The sequence below is a fragment of the Temnothorax longispinosus genome, chromosome 2, assembly GCF_030848805.1.
Source record: "Temnothorax longispinosus isolate EJ_2023e chromosome 2, Tlon_JGU_v1, whole genome shotgun sequence".
Classification (NCBI taxonomy): Eukaryota; Metazoa; Arthropoda; class Insecta; order Hymenoptera; family Formicidae; genus Temnothorax; species Temnothorax longispinosus.
In genome coordinates, this window is record NC_092359.1 from 830,695 (window position 1) to 854,586 (window position 23,892).

General features: G+C 36.8%; 5 protein-coding genes across 6 annotated transcripts; 3 read left to right on the top strand and 2 right to left on the bottom strand.

Annotated features, from left to right (window-relative positions):
* Nucleotides 1-2,949: 2,949 nt before the first annotated feature.
* LOC139825411 (histone H3) lies at nt 2,950-3,913 on the top strand. Its single transcript, XM_071798113.1, has one exon. The coding sequence runs from the start codon at nt 3,468-3,470 to the stop codon at nt 3,876-3,878; it is 411 nt and encodes a 136-aa protein (XP_071654214.1). The 5' UTR covers nt 2,950-3,467; the 3' UTR covers nt 3,879-3,913.
* A 1,557-nt stretch (nt 3,914-5,470) lies between these two features.
* Nucleotides 5,471-5,900, bottom strand: LOC139825413 (histone H4). Its single transcript, XM_071798116.1, has one exon. The coding sequence runs from the start codon at nt 5,836-5,838 to the stop codon at nt 5,527-5,529; it is 312 nt and encodes a 103-aa protein (XP_071654217.1). The 5' UTR covers nt 5,839-5,900; the 3' UTR covers nt 5,471-5,526.
* A 1,299-nt stretch (nt 5,901-7,199) lies between these two features.
* LOC139825412 (histone H2B) lies at nt 7,200-7,655 on the top strand. The gene has a single exon (XM_071798114.1). The coding sequence runs from the start codon at nt 7,254-7,256 to the stop codon at nt 7,623-7,625; it is 372 nt and encodes a 123-aa protein (XP_071654215.1). The 5' UTR covers nt 7,200-7,253; the 3' UTR covers nt 7,626-7,655.
* Nucleotides 7,656-8,592: 937 nt separating this feature from the next.
* Nucleotides 8,593-11,839, top strand: U4-u6-60k (U4-U6 small nuclear riboprotein factor 60K). Its single transcript, XM_071798112.1, has 5 exons — nt 8,593-8,767; nt 8,957-9,526; nt 9,629-10,006; nt 10,900-11,113; nt 11,195-11,839. The coding sequence occupies exons 2-5, from the start codon at nt 9,001-9,003 to the stop codon at nt 11,646-11,648; spliced, it is 1,572 nt and encodes a 523-aa protein (XP_071654213.1). The 5' UTR covers nt 8,593-8,767; nt 8,957-9,000; the 3' UTR covers nt 11,649-11,839.
* Nucleotides 11,840-12,352: 513 nt separating this feature from the next.
* On the bottom strand, nt 12,353-21,242 carry P5cs (Delta[1]-pyrroline-5-carboxylate synthase). Of its 2 annotated transcripts, none has more exons than XM_071798111.1 (6): nt 20,605-21,242; nt 17,728-18,061; nt 15,003-15,638; nt 13,969-14,786; nt 13,195-13,485; nt 12,353-12,963 (listed from the first exon to the last, which is right to left on the bottom strand). In XM_071798111.1, the coding sequence occupies exons 1-6, from the start codon at nt 20,698-20,700 to the stop codon at nt 12,796-12,798; spliced, it is 2,343 nt and encodes a 780-aa protein (XP_071654212.1). In that variant the 5' UTR covers nt 20,701-21,242; the 3' UTR covers nt 12,353-12,795. The 2 variants fall into 2 exon arrangements, with proteins under 2 accessions (XP_071654212.1, XP_071654211.1); XM_071798110.1 differs by having other exon boundaries at nt 15,003-15,650; nt 20,605-21,219.
* Between the last annotated feature and the right edge of the window lie 2,650 nt (nt 21,243-23,892).

Genomic DNA, 23,892 nt, shown 5'->3' on the forward strand with positions numbered 1-23,892 from the left:
TGCGACGCGCGCCCTCGGTTCATTCGCGGGGCTCGATTCAATCCGAGAAATAAGTTAATAAACAATATAATTGTTAATGCACGACGCACTTATGCGGCTCACGGAACGTCGGGATAGCTGTGCTAACCGACCGCGAACGTTTATCCCGAGCGACGCGCCAGATTCGCGCTGAATATTCCAAGTTTCGCGGGTGGCCGAATACAAGCGTTAGTGCAACGCAAAGTGAATACGATTACAAAGTACATTTGCAGACAATTTTATGGAATAGTGTAAAATGTCATTATCGACCGGGAGGGGCACGGATATTATTAGGCTGCAATATTATATGCATAATCGTGAAATTCGTTCGAAGAATATCATATATACGCGGAGGCGGCCTCCTATAACACGCCGATTGCTCCCGTGTAGTTAAACCATATACTGTTATAACGAACTGCATGACAAGATAACGAAACGACCCGTCAAGACAAAATACCTTTCGACGAACGTTAGACGGCCGTGACATCGATAATTTTTCCGAAATTTACGAACGTGCGGTGCAATACAATCTCGTAATTCACTCCCCGATCCGCGAACCCGTGCGACGTGCGACTAAACGAACGTAAAAACCAAGCGGTAACCTCCTAATAATATTTCCAAGCACGTAATTGTACAGACGAAGCGAATTGCTCTACATCGTGAAATTGAAATCGATAATGTACTGAAATTCCTGTTCTTTGAGCTTTATACAACGATCTTTTACGTCGGATTTATGTCCGAGCGACGTTAGGGGGGCTCTTACTCGCAGCGAGCTGATTAAGTCTCTTGTGCGCAACACAGCATTACTTGGATTAGTACTTCCAAAATAGTGTTGCAGGCATATTTTCTCATATATTTTATACTTTCGTGGAATTTACAATGAAAAATTATTCACTCTGAGTGCAAAAAATACATATATTTCTTACAATATTATCTATATTTTGAAGTTAACGTGATCGTATAAGAGATACTCGATGAAACTGAGGCGGGCAGCGGTTTATATTTATTTATAAACAGTTTTAACTGTATTGTAGAATTTAGATGGAAAAATATTTCAAATAAAGGTTAAGATCGCTGTCTAATTCCAAGTTATTGTATTACACAGGATAGGTAAAAACGTAATAAAGATTGCGTTCCTTCCTGTACAGTGTCTTTGTTGTGTCTTTATCTATCCTGTTTATCTGAAATGTCGCTATGTTCTCCTTATCTTATAATATTAACCTTCTAATTAAATCATTTCATAACTAATATATGAATATACATACGTATGTACAATTTTCCTTATTATTACTGTATACAATTATTTAAGCTTTATGGAAATATTTATGATACCTACATAAATGTGATGTTTGACGATGTTATGTCTGCATTTAGATGTCGTATTTAGATGCATGTAATATAAAGAAAAAAAAAATATTGATATAATCCGCAGATACATACATAGATGCGAATACCTGAGCAAATAGCAGCATCAAGAATAAAATAATATTAAAAGCTACACTTCATCATTGATTTTTGTTTTAGAGGTTAGCGTGTATGTCTAAAATAGTTCCATGACCTCTCCGACAACAATACTTATAATGATTGTTCGTATTTATATTAACTTGTTTACTGTTGTAAAAATTAATAACTTAGTCCGAGTTATTCATAATTTTTCGAAAAATATGTATCTGAAATTACGCTTATGCTAAACAAGTACGCGTCACGTTGACCGAGATTTTATTTCGTCTATAAAGATGCTGCAATTAGATTGTCACTATTTTACCATTGATCGATTAAAATAAGGGGGAGAACAAGTAAAATCACAATAATAATAAACATTATATCTCAATTGTGTGTACAGATGCTTGCTGGCAGATACGTCACATCTCACAATTTTTTAATAGGTTATGTATCAATATATTTTATTAACTTTTTTTAAATGCATTTTAGTGGAACTTTAGTGAACAGATAAGTAGAACTTGAAGCTGAGAAAAGAACTAATATATATTAAGATTTCGATGCCTCTTAACAATAAAAATATTTTCTGAGATAAATCTATATAGAGATTCGACGAAAATGTTTTTTTTTGTTTCGTATCTATAACTAAAATATACTCTCAATCTATAGAGAGATTAAAAATATATAATCTTACGTAAAATTATCAGAAAATGCGATTTCATGTTTCGCATTTGACATTTGACATTAAATACGATATTTTTCATTTGCTTCTACTACCTAATTTTTATAATAAATTTTAATACTATTTAAGGCCTCCACAAATTGAGGATTATATAGTCGTATTTTATGTTAAAGAGATAATATACTTATACAAGTAAACACGAACAAATATTTGATAGGACGGACTCAACGATCAATATTCGTATTGACAATGAATATGAATGAGAATATTAGAGAGTATTAAAATGTGTTAGTTTTATTATCATATTAAACAGCATGATTTATCTTTGAAGGTTGAAACGCGAAAATCGAATATTTAATTTTTGTTCCAAGAATATAAACAGCTACTCTCCACTACTTATTAAAATTAATAATTGTTAAAATTATCCTTATTGTTCTGATACATGCTTCATATCCCAGCGAAATCAGAATGTGACAAGTATTTGAATTGAAATCAATCATCTCTTGCATAGTGCATTTTAAGATATTTGTACCTCAGAGGTAGAGAATCTCCTTTTGTCAAAATCGAGTTAATACTTTTTCCAATGTACTAAAAGTTTAAAATTGTATAATGGCAAGTGGTAAAGGGTCATGTGTGTGTGTGTTTCTAGTTCTTAGGATACAATGTTTAGAAACAGTCACATATTGAAACTTTTTATAGAAATAATAAACTTTATAAACTCTATTTTCTCTAAGTTTATAACAATGAAGATACACTTCTTTATCTCTAAGATACAGGTCTATATATTGATATTAGGGCATTTTGTTAGGATTTTCATTTTATTTAGAAAAGTAAATATAAATTACATAAATAGTTTTTCGTTTTTTTCCTGCATGTTTTCTTCGTTTTGATGCAGTACATTGGAAGTGATTTTCTTTAATTTGTATAATGTATAATATTTATCATTAATTTATCGCTTTCGCTATATAATGAAATACCGGCAGGCAAGCAATACGATTTTATATCCTCGCACATCAAACGTTATGCGAGGGATACTCTTTAGAAATATGTTGCGAGGCCGGGGAGAACAGATGAACAGAGTATCAGTATCTGCATTCTGCCGTTCGCCGTGCGCGCAACGCGCGTGCGCGTACTGCGCGTCGCAGTTGTGGCTGCCCCCACCACTGGTGCGCCGACCAATCGCCGTCGAGCCCACTCCTCTCCCCAATCGACTCCACTCGAGAGCTATAAAAGCGCTCGCGGAAACCATTACCGCGCATTTTCCTACTGACAATCGTTCAGGAAGGTTATCTCGCAGTCTCGCTCGTAGATCAGAAATTGAAGGAATATGGCACGTACGAAGCAAACTGCACGCAAGTCCACCGGAGGCAAGGCTCCCCGAAAACAACTGGCAACTAAAGCGGCTCGTAAGAGCGCGCCTGCCACAGGCGGAGTGAAGAAGCCTCATCGTTACAGGCCTGGAACAGTGGCTCTTCGTGAGATTCGTCGCTATCAGAAGAGTACCGAATTGCTGATTCGTAAGCTGCCGTTCCAGCGTCTCGTGCGTGAAATCGCTCAAGACTTCAAGACGGATCTTCGCTTCCAAAGCTCGGCTGTTATGGCGTTGCAGGAGGCCAGCGAGGCTTATCTCGTTGGTCTATTCGAAGACACTAATCTCTGCGCTATTCACGCCAAGCGAGTCACCATCATGCCTAAAGATATTCAATTAGCGCGTCGTATCCGTGGAGAACGTGCTTAATTAAAGAAGAAAAAAACGGCCCTTTTTAGGGCCACTAATTTTTCATACAAAGGATCATTTTCTTTCGCTTACATGTATCCCATATTTTACAATCAAGTTCTTTTGTAATATTTTTAAACAAATTTTGTTAACCTTTGTTAGGATATTTGCATTAATAGTTATTTTTAATGCTATACGTATAAGCAATTATGATTAAAATATTCAAATAACTTTGGTACTCTAGATCGATTCTTGTATAAATCATAATGAAATTTTTCTTTTTTCTTTCCTTTTTACTAAAATTAACCTTAATATTTTGCAAGAAATGCCATAATGTAACGAACTCGAAGTCAGAAAATGAATCATGATTGTCACTGTTGAATTCTATTCAGTTTAAATTTTTTTACTAAAGATTATATTTACTAATTATATCTCAAACAGATCTCTTAAAAGATAAATCATTCTTAAACAACTTGATTCTCTCTCTACTGAACCAACATTAATAACGTATTTAAGTCTCGCATCACATGATTGTCAGAGTAAAATTATTTATGAAAATGCAGTTTTAGGAATACTTATCAAAAATTATATTAAATACCAATAATTATATTTTTATATGTATAATTTTCTATATCCGATGCAACATGCAACTTTACGCGCCGCATGCCGCATATTACACGTATGGCTGCTTTATATATACGCACGTTTGTTCCTAACCTCCATAACCTCAAAAACTTTCACATATTCTTCGTCTTTTAACTATTCATTTTGTAATATTTTATTCACATTTAATGGAAGTTTTATCGATAGTTTTGTGGAAATTATATATTTATAGCAGTCTATCAATCGTAACATTACGTGTATATATTATATATATGTATACATATACCAAATAGTTGCAAGTTCAAGTATGCAAAGAATGAGACAAAAAATATATTCATATTATTTATTTACAATACACTAACATTTCTTAATACTATTAACAGCAATAAAATAATTGTTTTAGAAGATTAATCAGAGAGAATGACTTTGAAATCTTTAAATTGCACAAATGTACACTCAACTAACAATAAGAGCACAAAATATAAATAGTACTTTTTAAAATTGCATGATTTTCTTTGACGCATTATTAAATCTATTGAAATTTTTATTAATTGACATTTTTATATTGAATATTTAAGATTTAAGGTAAATGTACCAATGCCGGGACACTTAAGACCTGTCTGGAGACCTTTATTATTTTACTTTTAAGTATATCGCGAATTAATCGAAGATAAAAATATAATACAAGAAAAATATTCTCATCTTTGACTCTTAAATTTTAATTCATTTTTTTGCTAATTTAAGCAAGGACTAAAATAGTAAAATAATAAAAATTCCAGACACAGATACGTGTCCAGGTATTAGTTGTTAGTTGATACTCAAACAGTGGTAAGTGTAGTGTATTGCACATATTAGATATTTAAATATCTTTACTAACTTTAATTTTTAAAATGTTTTTATGATTGTTTTCTCTATAATTACATATTTTATAATATATCAATAGACGACTTATTTTTAAGTGCATACAAGTAAAAGTACAACGAACAGAAATTTTCCAAACGTTTGAAACATTTGTGGCCCTGAAAAGGGCCGATTTATTAGTTGGATAGAAGCCAGCGCTCTTCCCTTAACCACCGAAGCCGTACAGAGTTCTGCCTTGACGTTTCAGGGCGTATACGACGTCCATGGCAGTCACGGTCTTCCTTTTCGCGTGCTCGGTGTAGGTGACAGCATCGCGAATAACGTTTTCGAGGAAGACCTTCAACACGCCACGAGTTTCTTCGTAGATCAAACCGGAGATACGCTTGACACCGCCACGTCGAGCCAAACGACGGATAGCCGGTTTGGTGATACCCTGGATGTTATCGCGAAGAACCTTCCTGTGACGCTTCGCTCCTCCTTTTCCCAATCCCTTTCCTCCCTTGCCGCGACCAGTCATCTTCGACTCTTATGACAACAACGAGCAGCTGACGCAAGAACAAACCAAGTGACGACGGAAACGGCCGCGGCGATCACTTTTATAGTGTAGCCAGTCAGCCTCTCCCCTCTACGTCGACATCAACCAATCAGAACGCACGTCTGGTTTCTCGAGAAATTACATACACCCTCATAAATAAAAATTATACACCGCTAATTGCTTTTCATCAGTTGTTCAACCGCTTAATATGCAACGTAAAGAGTAGATATATTACATATTTCTGTACCTTAGAGGTAAAGAATCGTAATAATCTCCATTATAAGAAATTTGAATAAAACGAGATTTAAGGTTTGTTATTTCTATGATAATTCCCAATACGACTTTTTCTAAACATTTGTATCTTAAAAACTAGTAATAATGGAACCAAGATGCTTCACTGTTATATAATTAAAATTCCTGTATATTGAACAAAAATATTAACTCCAATTTTGATAAAAACTGGAGACACGGACTCTTTTTTACTAAAAGATGCAGATTTATGCTTGATTTCGATAGATATTGCGATTATGGAGGAAAAGTATAGATTATGAAAAGGAATATTTACTTATGTGATAATCAAATGTAATATTTAATGGCATACAAACTGAATCTGCCTCTAACAATAAGTATTATGTACAAATCTTCCCAACGTCAACGGTTGTTTTTTTAAAGGGCTATTCAGCGTCAGCCGATGTTCTGCAAAAATGTTACTTAACAAGAAAATGTCGTGAATTCGAAAATTCTGATTTCTTAAAACTTTACGAACATGTAGAGGGACGAGGGGAGAGATTTATTATTTAGATGAATTTAGAAATAATTGTGGCTCAAAAATAGTATTAAGCGGTGAAACCATCCTTCATATGTAGAACGGTTAAATTTTTTAACTTCTGAATGCACCGAATATTGTCCTTTATATTACTTGTTAGATTTGGCAATTAAATTATTATTTAAATTGTATTAGTAGCATGCTGATAATAGCAATGCTACTAGTTTTTCTGTTTTTCTACTTATAAAATCTGTCGGACAAAATGTGCAATTGGCCACCGTCTAAAAATAAAGTTAGATCCATATTTTAATCATGAAATATTAATAAATGAAATTTAAAAGAATGGAGTTTCATTAAAGAAGTTAAAAAAGATAACTTTATATCGAAACCGAAAGAGCGAGGGAGCGCGAAGTAATGTGAATCTTACTCGAGCGCAAGCGCAAGCGTCGACCAATAGCGTTCCGGCAAAGCAGGAGTCGAGCGCTCCTCGTCTGTGATTGGTGCATCCTTGTTGACACTCTTCACTATATAAACACGGTTTTCGAGAAATAGCGCTCATTCGATCCTCGAGTCCCATTCGATTCGCTACGGTGCATTCGACGTACGAAGACCTTTTTTAAGAAGATTGACCATGCCACCAAAGGCTAGCGGCAAAGCGGTGAAAAAAGCCGGAAAGGCTCAAAAGAACATCAGCAAGACCGACAAGAAAAAGAAGAGGAAGAGGAAGGAGAGCTATGCGATCTACATTTACAAGGTGTTGAAGCAAGTTCATCCCGACACTGGAATCTCCAGCAAGGCTATGAGCATTATGAACAGCTTTGTTAACGACGTTTTCGAGCGCATCGCCGCCGAAGCGTCGCGACTGGCTCATTACAATAAGCGATCTACGATCACGTCTCGGGAGATCCAAACTGCCGTGAGGCTTCTTCTACCTGGCGAGTTGGCGAAGCATGCCGTTAGTGAAGGAACAAAGGCGGTCACCAAGTACACGAGCTCCAAATGAATTATCATTAAAGAAACGGCCCTTTTCAGGGCCACCCATTATCTCGTAACAATGGATATTCTCTTGGTTGGAAAAATTTATTATTTCTCTAAGTTTTCTGTAAAAGCAAGACGTTCAATTTTTTAATCAGGAGATCGATCGTATATCTTGAAACGAGGTAAAAATTACAAAAATGAGATTTACACGAGTTATATATGACTTAATTTATCGAAATTTAGTTTTTGTTTCTTTTTGTAATTTTCTTCTTTTCAAGATCGATCCCTAGAAATTAATGCAGGCAACGGATTTATTTTGTTTGTCATTCCCAGTATTTTTATTTTCTTCCAAAATCCGCGTTTCAAGTTTCAATCGTTTGTTCAGTATGTAAACATTGAGGACACTAGAAATGACATTCGTGGATTCATAAAACAATTGCCACGAAATAAGGCACAAAAAGTTGAATACAGGATAATACATATTATTGATGCTGGTTGAAATGTATATTTAAAAATTTCTCATCCATAATGATATTAAATTTCTTAGGTTATAGTAGCAATCTGACTTACGGACTCAATTTAATATTTTTATTAAATTTGATATTAAATTATAAAAATATTTAATCTAACTGGTAAGAAAGGCAAGAACCAATCATATTAAAGAATGAGCGTTTACCATTGCTTTTTCCGCTGAATGCCCCCATTATCGACCCAGCAAAATAATCACTATACATATTTTTATGCATACTTATTTAGATAAAATATTTAAAAGGATATGAACTAATTTACATACAGGATTATTGATTTGAAATAATGTTATTTACATTAAGAGACTATTTTATTTTAGTATTATTTTCTTTAAGGTTTTAAGATATTAATAAAATAATTTAATAAAGCAGTGATACTACAAATGCATTTTTACATTATTCTTGTAATTATTTTGATTAGTGTAAAAATTTGGTAAGGTTGTAGCTAAATGCAAATTGCAGAGTTTGCAGACGCATGCGGACCATACTGGTGTTGGTACTTGTGAGTAGTGTGATTGAATATCGCTGAAACGATATGCAAACGTTTGAAAAACGCATATTGCGATACTTTTTAAAATACGTGTAAATACTAAATATTGCAAGCAACTACGAACTCCGTTAAATTTTAATCACATGTAACGTAAGTATTATCTATCAGTAATAAAATATGCGCCAGATTAGGTTAAATTTTTGCCTAGGCTTTTTGATGCATCTGTGATAATATTCTAGTCAGTGTCTTTTGGCTTTCTCTCGATATTCCATTGCTTGTAAATTTGAAATCCGTAAATTTGTTTTAATAATCATAATAATCTGTATAATATATTCGTAGCCAAATAAAACGGAGGAATTGCCGATAATTCATAACCTCTTAAAATGTCTGACGACGAGGATTTGGTTTACGTGAAGAAACAGAAAACTGTCCATTATGGCTCTTTGGAGGAGGCAGAACGTGCACGACTTGCAGCTGCCGTTGAAACTGCAGATGAAGAAAAGGATATCACAAATTCGAACGATGTCGCTAATGTTTCTGCCTCAGGGGGAAATGTACATATCTCAAACGAGTATATGGAGCTCGAGGACGAAATGTCCAAAGATCGGCAGGCACTATTGGAAGAATTCGAACGTAGGAAAAAGGCCCGACAAATTAATGTTTCTACAGACGACTCTGAAGTAAAGAAACACTTGAGACAGTTGGGTGAGCCAATTTGTCTATTTGGAGAAGGTCCAGCAGATAGAAGAACAAGATTAAGAGAATTATTAGCCAGCGTGGGGGAGGACGCTATTAAAAAGAAACACGAAGAGGAAGAAAAACCATCTCACACAATCGAGAAGGATACGGAGTCAACTTGGTACCATGAGGGTCCAGATTCTCTGCAAATTGCACGGTCATGGATAGCAAGTGAGTCATAATTATACGATTGAACCCTTATAAAAAATCTAAATGTTCAAATTTTTATTATTTTAGTACTGTAAGCGTTATCTAACTTGTATATATTTACAGCATATTCATTACCTAGAGCAAAGGCACGGTTGGATAAGGCAAGGCAAGATCTATTATTGCCAGCTGCAACTCGAACAGCGAAAAGACAAGAACTTTTGAAGAAGTTGCAAGCATTAACCATTTATTGCTCTCAAATCGGTGACAGAAGACCTATTTCCTTTTGCCAGTTCAGCCCTAATTCAAAAATCCTTGCTACAGCTTCATGGTCAGGCTTATGCAAGTTATGGTCTGTACCCGACTGTACTTTGTTGCGCACTTTACAAGGACACAATTGTAATGTTGGCTGTATTGTTTTTCATCCAAAAGCTACGATAACCGAAGATGTGATAGGTGATAATGCAGGACAAACTTGCGTGCTGGCATCTTGTGCGGCAGATGGTATGCATATTATTATAGTAATTATAGTATATAGTAGTAGTGCTATAGCGGATGCGATTAAGTCTCTAGGTCTAAGAAGTTCCTCTGTGACTCTCCACTGGTTTTTTAGATTAAATTGTCAGTCCCAGCTCAATGTTATGCATCAGGCTTATGAAATTGTTCCACTTCTAATTCCTTGGGCTCAAGGTAGTCTCAGGTATCTTTTGCAAACAAATGTAGGACAGCAACATAGGATATGTAAGCTGTCCCCACTTTCCTTCTCATATGTCTTTTCATACCTGTCTCTCAATAAATCCGAGTGTAAATGAATCTTAAGGGTCACATGTCTTATGAAAAGACTGATTTCAATCATCATCATCAGTTTGTCTTTTTTCGTTTTCAGTTCTTTCGTTGGTGACATCTTATGTCACAAGAATTCTGTGCATTTAAGGATCGTTCAGCTTGAAGAACCGTATGTCAATCTTGGTAGTAATACCATTTTGTATAATGATAGGGCACCTATGAATTTTATTCCCCAAATTTTGCCTATTCCCCTTCTGCATATCTAATGGTGTAGAACTTTTTCTCCTTTTCCTCGAGGTACGATCTTCAATTAAATTTGCTGTCTATGTAGACTCCTAAATATTTTGTGGAATTGGTATATTCGTTTTTCTCATTGGTATATACATTAATCTTCAGAGCTTCAAAGGCTCGATGAGTTCAGATTTGTATTTTCTGATGAAGATCTCATGGCCGTAGTTTTTTATTAACCGTCAAGTCTTTGGCCTTACATTAGTTTTATGTAATTCTCAAAGCTTTATGCATTAGTTCCTTGATAGTTGAAACGCATATTATTATAAATTACACGAAATTATATGATAATGTTATTTGATTGCACCTAAATTTTATAATAGGTACTGTGAAACTGTGGAGCGGTGGCACTGGCGAAGAACCATTAGCGGAAGTGGAGGGCCATGAACCTCACAGAGTAGCCAGGATAGCTTTTCATCCATCTGGACGATTTCTCGGGACCTGTTGTTACGATGCATCTTGGCGATTATGGGATTTGGAGCAACAAGCTGAAGTACTTCATCAAGAGGGTCATGCTAGAGCAGTACACTGTATTAGGTATATTTCCTCGAATATATTACTTATTTAATTTATATATTGATCTATTTTAATTATGTATTTACATATTTATTTATTTAGTTTTCAATGCGACGGAAGCGTTTGCGCCACAGGTGGTCACGATTCTTTCGGCAGAGTATGGGACTTGCGTACCGGTAGATGCATAATGTTTATGGAGGGTCATCTAATGTCAATTTTCGGTATCGATTTCTCGCCAAACGGTTTTCACATAGCGACGGCGAGCGAGGATAACGCTTGCAAGATATGGGACTTACGAAAGAGAACCTGCATATACACGATACCAGCGCATACCAATTTGCTCTCCGACGTCAAGTATCAGAGAACAGAAGGGCAATACGTGGTTACCGCATCTTATGATAATACAGCCAAAATTTGGTCCAACAAGACATGGCAGCCTCTCAAGATGCTACCTGGCCACGATGGAAAAATCATGTCCGTTGATGTGTCGCCCGATAATAAATTTATTGCAACTAGTTCGTACGACAGAACTTTTAAGTTATGGGCCCCAGAATGAAAGACGAGAGAATATAAAAATTTATCTTCTTAGGATTTTTTATGTAATATTGCATAAAATATTTATGTGGAAGCATCTGATTTGTTCATAACATAATTGCAATTTTGTGGAAATTGCCATATTAATTTCATGTTATAATCATGTAATTTTGTATGACAAATTTTTTTTATAAAAATGCATACATCTGAAAATGTGTAACATGTTTTTCGTTTATATTGGAAATGTATTTTTTGTTCTCTGAGAGAAATATGTCTTCCGTGAAATGGGTTTTATAATCGGATATAAACTTTTGACGTTATTTATAACTAGGGCAGCTGCCTGTTCAATAGCGCACTGCTGTTGTGCCGACGTTTATATTCAACAAAGAGTCACAAACGCGTTAACTGCAGGATCCAAACTCTCGTGCCTAGGTTTGTTGAGTGCAATTTCAGAATGAGTATCGAAAGAGGAAGACTTCACTACTGTTACGTTATTAACAAACTTTCGAAATTTTGAGAACGACAATACATCCTTCAGAACTTCTATGATTCTTGTATCGTTCTACTGACAGAGAGAATCACTATTTAAGATGTAATTTAGCTTTTTCCATTTTCAGTTGTGTTCAAGTGTCTGTTGATATTACGTACGGAATATATTTTTGCGTATTAACAAAAATATTTATTATTTTGGGATTATGATAAAAAATTGGGTGACATACTCCAAGCTTATAATAATTTGTAATATAATTAATTTATTAATATCTCATTGTTAGATATATCGAAAATTATATCTTTATGAATCTGGTAATTACAATTATTCTAAATGGTATCACAGCTATTATGCCTATTATATAGCTATGACGTCGAGCTATTCCTATTCCATAAACGCGAAAATTTCCTATTTTATAAATATTTTCGTTGTCAATAAATTATACCGATATAGTTACGATTTTAAATTTTGATTCGGTACATATACAATATCAAAAGTGATTAGATAAGATAGTATTTAATTTAATTTATTTGTAGTCTATTATGCCTGAGTTTGTTTCGATTTATATCTCCCGATATCCGATATGTATATATCGTGTTTTTCTTTTAAAGAAGCTCATTCGTAGTATTTTATGAACGATTCTAGCCATCCCGAGATCACAAAGTTCGAAGTAATCGATTCACGCTGATTCTGTGAGAGGTAAAGATTGATGAAGCCAAGTTCTGGTGCCTCCTTCAGCAAAATCCGCGGCCGTGTGTCCATCGCCTTTCAAAATCCATTTCGTCGTTAATAGCCCATCCACTCCTACCGGACCACGTGCGTGGATACGTGTTGTGGAAATACCGACCTTCGAAAAAGAATCATATATTTATATCTCCCGATAATAATTTTATATGCATATTAGTGGAAAATTATTTTATCTATAATTTTTAAGTTACGGACATTTATTGTTTTGTAACTTTGTAAGGACATACGTTACAATTGGACATGCTGTTCCAAGTGATTTTATAATATAAATAAAACGAGTTTTTTTTTTCGTTTTTCAACGAGAATACTAGTTTTGTCTCGAGGGTCTTACCTCCGCTCCAAGACCGAATCTATAGCCGTCTGCAAATCTAGTGCTGGCGTTATGGAAGACACACGCACTGTCTACCTCTCTCTGGAAATGCGCCGCTGTGCTGGTATCCTCGCTGACAATAACATCGGTATGGCTGCTACCGTATTGATGAATGTGGCTGATGGCATCGTCGACGTCCGAAACGACTTCTACGGTGCATTCGAGTGCGCCGTATTCGGTTCGCATGCTTTTCGCGGCGGGCGGACCGAAGGTCAATAACTCTCTTAGCTTTGGACCGGAATTGATTTTCACCTGGAAAATATTCTTTTGTTATACATCCGGAAGTAATAAAATTAATGTTATGCACCATAAAGCTTTGATTATGATCAGAATTAAAGAGTTTTAATAAATGATCGGAATAAGAGAGTAATACTGAAATTCTTCCGTTTATAATCCAAGAAAAGATGTAAAAAAAGCCAATCTTTTTTTATTCCGTCTCAAAGGAGGCAATATATACGTTTTAGTGTAACTTGAGTATAAACTTCTGACATTTTGTGAAATCCCGGTGAAAAGTTCTTGATGAAAGTTTTGCTCACGAGCGCGAAGTACACAAAATACTGCAGCGCGACACGAAACAAGAAACTGAGAAGAAATAGTTTTTTAAATTCTTAATCCTTTGAATTTCTCGGAGCTACTACCGGCGCGGCGGATCCTTTGATCCTCTTAAAAAAACTAATTTCAAAAAATAAAAAACTAAGATGATATATAGGATTCAAGCGGAGAAAGCTAACTCACCCCTTCTTTCTTCAGCATGCTGCACACGTCGCTAAAGAAGCTGCCGCTCATAAGGCTTTCGTGTATCAGTAACGTCTCCATAGCGTTGCACGCAGCGGGATAATCGCACTTGGAGTCTCTGATGATTTTCATGGCCTTCGCAATATCCGCGTATTTGTCGATATAAACGTGACAGATACCCTCGGCATGTCCTAAGACGGGTATATGTTTAGACTGTTCTTGGATCGTGCGGACCAACTCCGAGCTACCGCGAGGAATGATGAGATCTATATGTTTTTCCATTGAGAGAAGATCGCCCACATCCTCCCTCGTGGACACGAGCGAAATAGCGTTCGACGCGCCGAACTTTTCCAACGCCTCCTTCACGAGAACCATCAGATACTTGTTGCTGTTAGCGGCTTCTTTGCCACCCTTCAGGAGAAGCCCGTTAGCGCTGGACATGGCCAGGGCGGCTACCTGAGGCAGGCTATCCGGCCTGGATTCGAAGATCACCAGCAACACCCCGATGGGCACCGTTATCTGCGCCAATTCCAGACCATCGGCCAATCTGGTCCTACGGACCACGCGGCCTACGTTGTTCAACGAATCGTCCGCGATTTGACGCAGACCGGAACTCAAAGACTTGAGCTTCGCCGGCGTTAGAGATAGACGCGATAGCAGGACCTGCGCCAGATTTTTCTTACTCGCGTCCTCCAAATCCAACGCATTCGCCGCGAGAATCTCGGATTGTCTGGACTCGAGTAAATCCGCGAGAATTTTGATGCACTCGGCTCGTTCCTCCGGGCTTAACGCCTGTAGCTTTCTACAGCCGACGCGGGCTGAAATTTTATTCGCATTCGTGCAAATATAATTATCTAAATATCAAAGTAATAGAGAGAATAAACTTTAGCTTAATATGATGAGCGTTCCGCTTTCAACCGATCTTATCTCGTGATTGTTATATATCTTTGCTTATATTTGCGTATGTATACTATAAGATTCTTAAAAAAAAAAAACCAATCTTGAAGTCTTAAAGTCGAAAGTTAAAATATTACCATTTTCGGCGACCACCTCGATAGGAGTGGACGAGCCGGCAGCCTGCGTGAACAACGTTCCGATCTTTCTGCCCGACATGATGCTCTTAATAGCCTTTTCCTGGGTGCCGTTGCAGATGACCACCGCAACGCCACGATCCATTGCCCAGAGAGCGGCGTTGACCTTCGCGTCCATGCCGCCTGTGCCTACTTTCGACTTCTGTCCGAACTTGATGGTACCCCTCAGATCGGAGCTGAAGGTGTGCAGCATCCTCGCGCCGTCCTGCCAAGGCGGAAGATTGTAGATCCCGTCAACATCGCTCATGAGGATCAGCAAGTCCGCTTGGACCTCAGCCGCTAGCATGGCTGCCAGGGAGTCGTTGTCCTTGATGGATATTCCTCGTCTGCCGCCACCGCCGGCGACTTCCTCGTCGACGTCCGGTGGCGGAGACACCGCGTCGTTCGTGTTGATGATCGGCACGATGTTCAGACTGATCAGTTCGCTCAGCGTGCTAAAGAGATTCTTTCGCGTCTCTTCGTTGTAAAAGTCGGGCTTGGTCACCAACACCTGCGCGATTTTGACCCCGTACTGGGCGAACATCGCGTCGTAGAGAGACATGAGACCTGATTGACCCACTGCGGCGGCTGCTCTAGGTTCTAACATAGTTCCTGCATTAATATCAAGGGTATGTTATCCAATGTCTTTTCTCTTCGAAAAAATAGTAGTAGTACCAAGGACAAAGAATCCTATAGCACAACTTGGTAATTTTTGGAATAATTAAAAATAACTTTTGAGGAACGCTAAAACGAAAGAGAACAAACGTAAGAAAACAAGCGGACAATTGGCAAGACATTGAAGAAAATTGCTCTCGAACGTGCGCATCGATCGAAAGATGCACTCGACAAGGTTCACAGGACAAATAGAATCCCACAGGAATTCAACGTCGGACAGTTGTGTTAGATCAATATATATGTATATATATATATATATAGAGAGAGAAAGACAGACCGGACATTGTAGACTTGGCAGGCTGCCCAGACAGATATTTGAAACTACTATCGAAACATTAACACCTTTCGCTTGGGTATTTTTACAGACAGTTGAATTTATGGACGATCGACTTGTTTCTTCTTTCCGGAATCTTCAAATGGTTATTTATCATCTCGAGAAAGAAGCTCGTTAACTCTCTTCGCAACGGCTTGACAGTACAATTTATTGAAGAAACTTCTTACTCTTTTCCACTATACACTTCAAATAATACGCGTATCATTTTTCTTTAGTAGCTCTGTAATTCTTTAATAACTGGGTGGATATTAAAATGTATAACCCAAGGTTGATTCGCTCGCCTGTCTCGTAAAAATATTAATATCCCGCCTGTGAATTGTTTATGCTATATTGTCTCTGCTCTCCACACACGTATACCGTACTAAATCAATGAATCGTTAGCGAGGAATAGCCTTGATTGCAATACCAATAATAGAGCATTTCTATCACGTACATCAGCGGAGAGGAAATTCGTTACTGAGGAAGTTATTGTCTTCCTGAGGATCGATGCATATTAAATGCTCCCATGAAATATTCGTTTTTATACGAGAATAATAATGCAACGAATAAATTATTATTCGTGCTGTGCCAACAGCCAATTAAAAGTTTTGTTAGCTGTTTCAAATTAATATTTTTTTTTATAAACAAATCTTTTTAACGTCAGAAAATTTATTTCAAAGTTAACACATTTTATGTAATAGGTATAATTTATTCTATCTAGGGACATACGATACCATCATCATATTATGTAATGCTCTTTGAGATAGCCATTTTGTAATAACAACATTACGTCTCGTAACATATGCAAAATGATCGTCCTATTTCATGCAAGCCATACACTGACGATTACACGTGCTTTAAAATAATGTGCGTAATAATGCTACCTACATATAATATAAACTCGGAGTGAAAATTACATTGATAAAATAAATACCGCATTTTTCCAACCTCATTATCATTCCTTTGTACACATGGACTCACGGTATATACTCTTAATGGTAATTATGAGAACATTATTGATTAGAGGCATTATTGTTGTTTGACCGGTCTCTCACAAAGGGGAATAACGTAAACTACAAGATTATCGCATTTCGGTCTCAATTATGCTAATGGCAATTCATCCGTGTAATACGTATGTACGAAATTCGCCTCTTATCATCGGTGCATGAAAATATTAATTAAAGCGGACGTCTATCGAGTGCGTCGCAACCTAGATATTGTGCCTGATGGACAAACGTGTGTGCGGGAGAACATGAAATTGGCACGGTATACTCTTGCGGCAATTACCGCGCCCAACATTAGCGCGTTTTAGTGGCTTATCTCAGGAAGAGTAAAGGTTTATTACTTATGAAACAGGTCAACTTAATTGAACTTGAGAACTTATATGATCAAAACCTTTGAGCGTGTAAAATTGTAGCGGCTAGGTAGACTGTATTCTTACGAGATTACGATACAAATCGTCAACGTCAAATTGTCGAGATAAAATTGAAAAGAATATCGGAGAGGTATTAATATCTCGGTACCAATTAATTTTTATACAAGCGGGAAATTTGTCAGTATAATTTCTCACTATTGTCATAAAATGTAATGTTAAATAACCAATTATCTTAGTAATTATTTGATTAATTATTCCATTATCAGACCAGGAATAGTTCCCAATAAGCATAACGTAAAAATTGAATTTGGAATGAAGAAGAATACCTGCGTGTTCCCGCGTGTGATCCGTGGGGCTCAGGGTCTCTCTCATCGACATGGACATCAAAAGCTCCTGGGTGAGCTTCTGCTTGCCAAAGGCAACCGCCCCGCTAGTGACCATGATGCATTCGCGTCCGTCGATCTGGCATTCGGCTACCTGCTCCACGATAGAAGCCAGACGTCCAAGAGCCAGGCCGTGCTCGTCCTCCCGCGTTATAACCGCGCTGCCGAGTTTGATGACCAGTCGACGGGCGTATTTCAATTCGCTGCGCTCCGTAAAGGTCTGTTGCCTTCGTGGTCTCTCCGACGTTTGTAGCTCCCTTCGCGACACGCCATTACTCTTGAAAAGTTTTTCATGATAAATGGGATAAAATCGCAGTGAGGGAAAACAGCTGTAAGCAAGAAAGAGAGGGAAAGAGACACAGGATAAAGTCTTGAATAAATTATCGTTTCAATGGGGAAGAAAACACTGCACTCTGTAGTCTGTAGCCTATGTACGTTTATGCAGCAAAGAAGTCTAGCATTGGAAAGTTTCGAGTCTTCATCAAAGAAATTATGAAGTTTTACAACGATGTAAGACTATAATAAGTATAATAATGGAGATTAGCGCTAAAGCGAGAATGGAGAGGAAAAGGAGCCGGAGAGCTTATGCTTGGATAGATTATATTCATTTGAGTATACTTACGCGGTATATCTAATAAAGTTTGCAAGAATATATAAAGTTAAATTACGTCTGTAAGCAAAGCTGATTTTTTTCCCCCGTAATCGTTGAATTAGTCAAAGTACAAGGCGCGTGGTATTTTCCAAAGTGTTATTTAAGCATAAAGATTATCATTTGTCTTATCTTTATGTGTGGCGATGTTACTGATTCATCATTTTTACTACGTTTAATAAAATATTTATCGTTAACGTCTGCAATTGCGGGCGCAATGCGCGATATAAAACAAGTTTTATTTAAATCTTTCCTAAATTTTTATCTATATATCTTATTTTACAATCATGAACAAAGTGTTGATTAATCAAAAAACTAATCCAGTTTGGAGAACTGAAATGAACTGGTCACATATTTGACAAATTAATATTAAAGATTTTATCTTTATATCGCATCTTTTTTGATAGAACAACAAACTTAATTAAGATGCATATCGATATTTTCTCTTATTGCATACTGATAGTGATTTATTGAGTTAGTGAAAAATAATTTCATATTAATAAATTATCTAAGGAACTTTATATAGGAAATGATAATGTATCAGATGTTTACAATCTGTCTGTGTGATTTTCCATATCTTATTTTCTCGCTGTAAACTTGATAACACGTGGCAGTTATAATACACTCAAATTAACAAGGAATGCGATACAGGTCTCATATACTTCCCACGTTCAAACGTACGTCTTTATGATACAAAAACAAACACAATTGCTTGTGACATAAACGTAATTTTTGCAACCGCGGTAGGGATGTTTCCCGTTATGCGATTACCAATTGCGCGTTATAAATCATATTATAATCCGCTTATCTTTGCGTTCTATTTTTTTTCATGTATCAGTTCCTGGCTGTATAATTACTCGAGACAGAGAGACACGTGCAATTTTTCACACGTATGCGTGGTGTGGAATTTATCGGTACATATAATTTTGTTGCGGAAATGTTGATAAGCACACCTGGCATTATTTTGATGCGAAATATATTTTTATTACAATGATGCAAAAGAAGAATTATGTATACGATAAATCCAGAAATAATATAACGTTGTATTTAGTTATATATACATACACGCGTAGGTATATAAATGAACCACTAATAAATCTCGTAATTACTGACTCTGTTAAGAAATTTATTAATTATAATTTATATAATGCACGCACACTAGCGATTGATTAAAACAATAATTTTATTTATTACGTTTCCAGAGAATAATATTTATGATATAACAATAATATTTGTTTTAGCTTTATTATATTATTATTGATATTATTATATCCTTCATTTTATTATTTACTCCTTTTTTTTAGCTCATAACAAACGTTCTTATCGTTATAAAATAATCACGACCGAGATGCAGAATTGTAGATGGATAATGAATATTTTAGCGATAAGTCTCGAATTTAACTCAATTTTAATTCTGCTTCTAATTTAATTTTAATTTTTGATCCTTTTTCTTTATCTTTTTCGTTTTTCATATATTTATAATAAATCAAGTTTTGTCCTCTATCCAATATATACTATAACTAGTATTTTATACCAGTAAATGTCATCCGACTTGTATACGCATTCGATGTCTAGCCAACATCTATGCGTTATCGCTGCAGCGCGTCATGCGCTATATTATCACGATCTAACTTGAGTACACGAAACACTTGTAACAGTACGAGCGTATCGATACCCCCTGTAAACTGTGCCAGTTATCGACAAAATCGGTCATTTTTCGACTTGCAGGTTTGTATGCACGTTCGACGATAGTGGACGAGCAAATACGTTCATTTCCCAGGAGGCCTGCAAGGTTTCGTCGACGGACAATCTGTTGCACCGCATGTTCGTATCGGTGGTACGACGTAATGGAACTCGTTGCACACGTCGGTCCACGCTGTACTCTTCTTAACACCATTTCGAAACCACCTCGGCATTGTATGCTTCACGCGGGCTTGGAAAGACGATATATTGGGTGTACCGGCGTAGCTTTAAAACGCGCGCGATTTATATGGGAAGTCTGTAGAGTCAAGACCCCGTAAATATACTCATGTAAAACCACGTTATCGCAGTTTCTCGAATTTATGGCTGGTCGCGTTGCTACAATAGTACAATGTTATCTCGAGTACTCGTTCCGCCAACAAATAATTATGATAAATAAGTACGAAGTCATACATAATAATACCACGTACTGTTAACTGCGGCAAGAGTGGTCCCAACGACGAGGTCAGTCTTCGTGGCTTATTGCCGAGCCGGGCGGACCTCGTTAGTAACAGAATTGAGTACATTGCGGGTCCCCGGTATCTTCTTTGAAGCACGATTAATTCAGCCCGTCTCCCTCTTTCTCTTTCTGTTAATTCTCAAATAGTTCCGGGATCGGAAGTTGTTGTCCGAAAAACTTGCGCCCGAAAAATTACAATCTAACGACTATCTATTATTCTAAAAGACGTCAACAAAACGATCGCTCCTAATTCGCGTGTGAAAAGGTCGTTTACCTGACGTAGCAAAATATACGGGAAAAAAGAAAAGATGTCAGCACGTTCGACCGCACGTTACAGATATCCGCTCGCCGGAAAAAAAATGTCAATGTAACATCGAGTAGAGTGATCTGACTTGTTTGCCGATCCTGCCGAGTTGGTAGAAAAAACAGAGGGAAGACAAAAGAAATAAAAAGAGACGGATCGCGCGCGAGATGAGAGAGGAGAGACGAGGCTGATATCGTACCTCGTCTCCGAGGTAGAGCGGCCGCAGCGATGGTCAACGACACACTACTGCTTTCTACACGAAATCACTTCGAAAGACGTCGTTATCGCGGCCAGATTAGAGACGCATCGAGTGAACGCGAATCATGTCAGGGAGAAACCCCAGAGGGAGGAATCTCTAGCTTCCGTCGGGGATACCGATCCGGGCGACGTCGCGCACGTCACGCCCAATCGTTTTTCCGAACGTTTCCCAATCGCCAGGGTTCCAGGGTTACGCAAAGTCCGAGTTAATACGGACGAGAATCGTCTTTGTGCGATCCGCGTCGTCAGCGAACTTCGACCCCGAAGATTGCGAATCGAGCAAACAGCGCTGCTGATAACGTACCCATTCTTTTTCGACTTTGCGTCACAGCGTACGAGCGAGTCGATCTACATCTGATAAAGCTGATCGAATACTGCATCGACGAAATAGCGTTTCAAGCGCGCATTACGCAACGTGCACAATTCAATATTTACCTATACGTGTGCTTACTGCCCTATTTTTATACAATTGCAATACTAAACGAAACATTGTTGATCATGACGTAAAATCTGAAGCGATCTAAAGCGATACCTATACGCGTGTATGTATATGTGTATGCATGAAGAGACCTAAAGTGTTTGAGCATATATCACTACTACTTGTGTTTTCCAAGGTTCTTATCGGATTTATAACTTACCACGTGTCATTACATCATACAAAACGTGATAGATATTATATTTTACTTTATATACAATATGTACTTGCGCATGCACACAATTTATCAAAATTCCTTTCGATTGGCGACACGTAAAATCCAAGCCACGTTTCTCTTACGAAATGCGATGTTTCTACTAGACGTTACTAGAATGTATTCTTGCAAATTAATTTCGCTCGTTTATGGTTTCCGTAGAACAAACATGAATATCACGGAGAAAGAATTTCCCTCGTGGGAAAATCAACTGTAGAGCAACGAAAAAAGAAAAATAGAAAAGATAAATTTAAAACATTTTTCAAATTAAAATATATTTCCATTTTGACACGTTTAGAGTCCCTCATATGTAAACTAATAACGCATATGATGCATTTCCTTTAGCAAATATATATATAAGCGGTGTCCCACAAATTATCACATGTGTGAGTAAATTATTCTTATTGTTCTATCAACAAAGTTAATAATGTCAGCGTAACGTTGATTAATCATATCAAATTAATTATTTGCTCAAATTACCTGTGCGTAAACAGAAACACATAATTCATTATACGTATGTAAATGGCGTGGAAATTATTCAGCGATCCATCAGCGAAACGAATTCGTTGATGAAGAGACCTGTCAGCAAGAAGGGTGACAAGCAAATAATCGAAATTCATCCTTCTTGCTCCTACTTTTAACTTATAAATAATCCTCTTTAGGATCTCCTGTCGCGCGCGAGCGGCTTACAAGCTGAATGAAAGCTTATACAAAAGTATACAATAGGAATACTTCACAACGCTGTCCGAGTTCGATAAAATCCCTTTAACCACGGTCTTTCTCGTATAATGCATAATTCTTGAATAAACTACTAGCTGCTTTAGCTTATATTTATTAATCAGGTTTGCTCTAACAGCTTTAATTAACGAACAAACTTGCGTTTTGAGCGGATACATTATATTATATCCTAAAAACTTCGATCGGTATTGAACGCAAGATGCCTCTAGTAGGTACATTACAAATGCTCTTGATCGTAAACTTATTACGCAACGAATAAATCGAGATATTAAGATGATTGTAATAATTTGGCCAATCAAAGTAGAATCTTTTTGGCGTAGATTTATATATTATATATATCTTTCTTATAGAGAAAGCAGCGAAGTACGCTTGTTTACAGTGCAATCCACGCATGTGTATCTGGCAGTTAATTTCGATAAATCTACGCTAGATTATAAATCATATGACACAATATGTCCTACTGCACGCCAATATTGGCATCCAGTACGTCCTTCTCATTATCAAACGTATTGTATGCGCGGAACTATCTGCTCGTTATTGTCAGCGATCTGTCGCGATTGATAGGGAAATGTTTGAATGCCTTCGATGGTTTACTTGGTGTCGATTTGTCTGTTATGTGTACGCCAATCCCTATTGTACATTTTATCTATTAGCTTTCATATTCACAGCTTGTGAACCACTCGTGACGGAGGAGCCTAAAGAGGATTTATTTATTAGTTAGAAACAAACGCAACAAAGGATGACTTTTGATTATCTGCTTGTCAGTCATTCATCTTTTCATCGATAGATCTGTCTCGTTGATAAATAATTTTTATGATTTCTATGATTTCGCGAGCCATGAATTATGAGCTTTTGTATTACGAATTGCGAAGATCCAGAGCTGTCTAAACATTATAAATTACCGCGGCTAAGAGATAAGAGGATAATATAATTTTATATCCCATTTTGGATGTGGGTCATGTGGGATATAAATTCTGTACAAATCCGTTTATGACGATGTATCAAAAAGTTGATAGAAAGCAGACCGCGTTGGTTTACATTTTTGTTATAAATATTCTGTATTTTTAAACTGATAAAACTTTGGTGACATTTGAATATGTAAATAAGTGTGTTTCATAGAGTTTTGGATAGCAGCACACCGTTCTTGGTGGAGCTTTTAGAAAGTTTTTACAGTGCAAGGTACTTGAAAGTATAATCCTTTATCTCGTGTATCATTTATAAAGTTAGAAATTCTATGACATCCATGTTCTCTCCCGGAATCAGATAACGT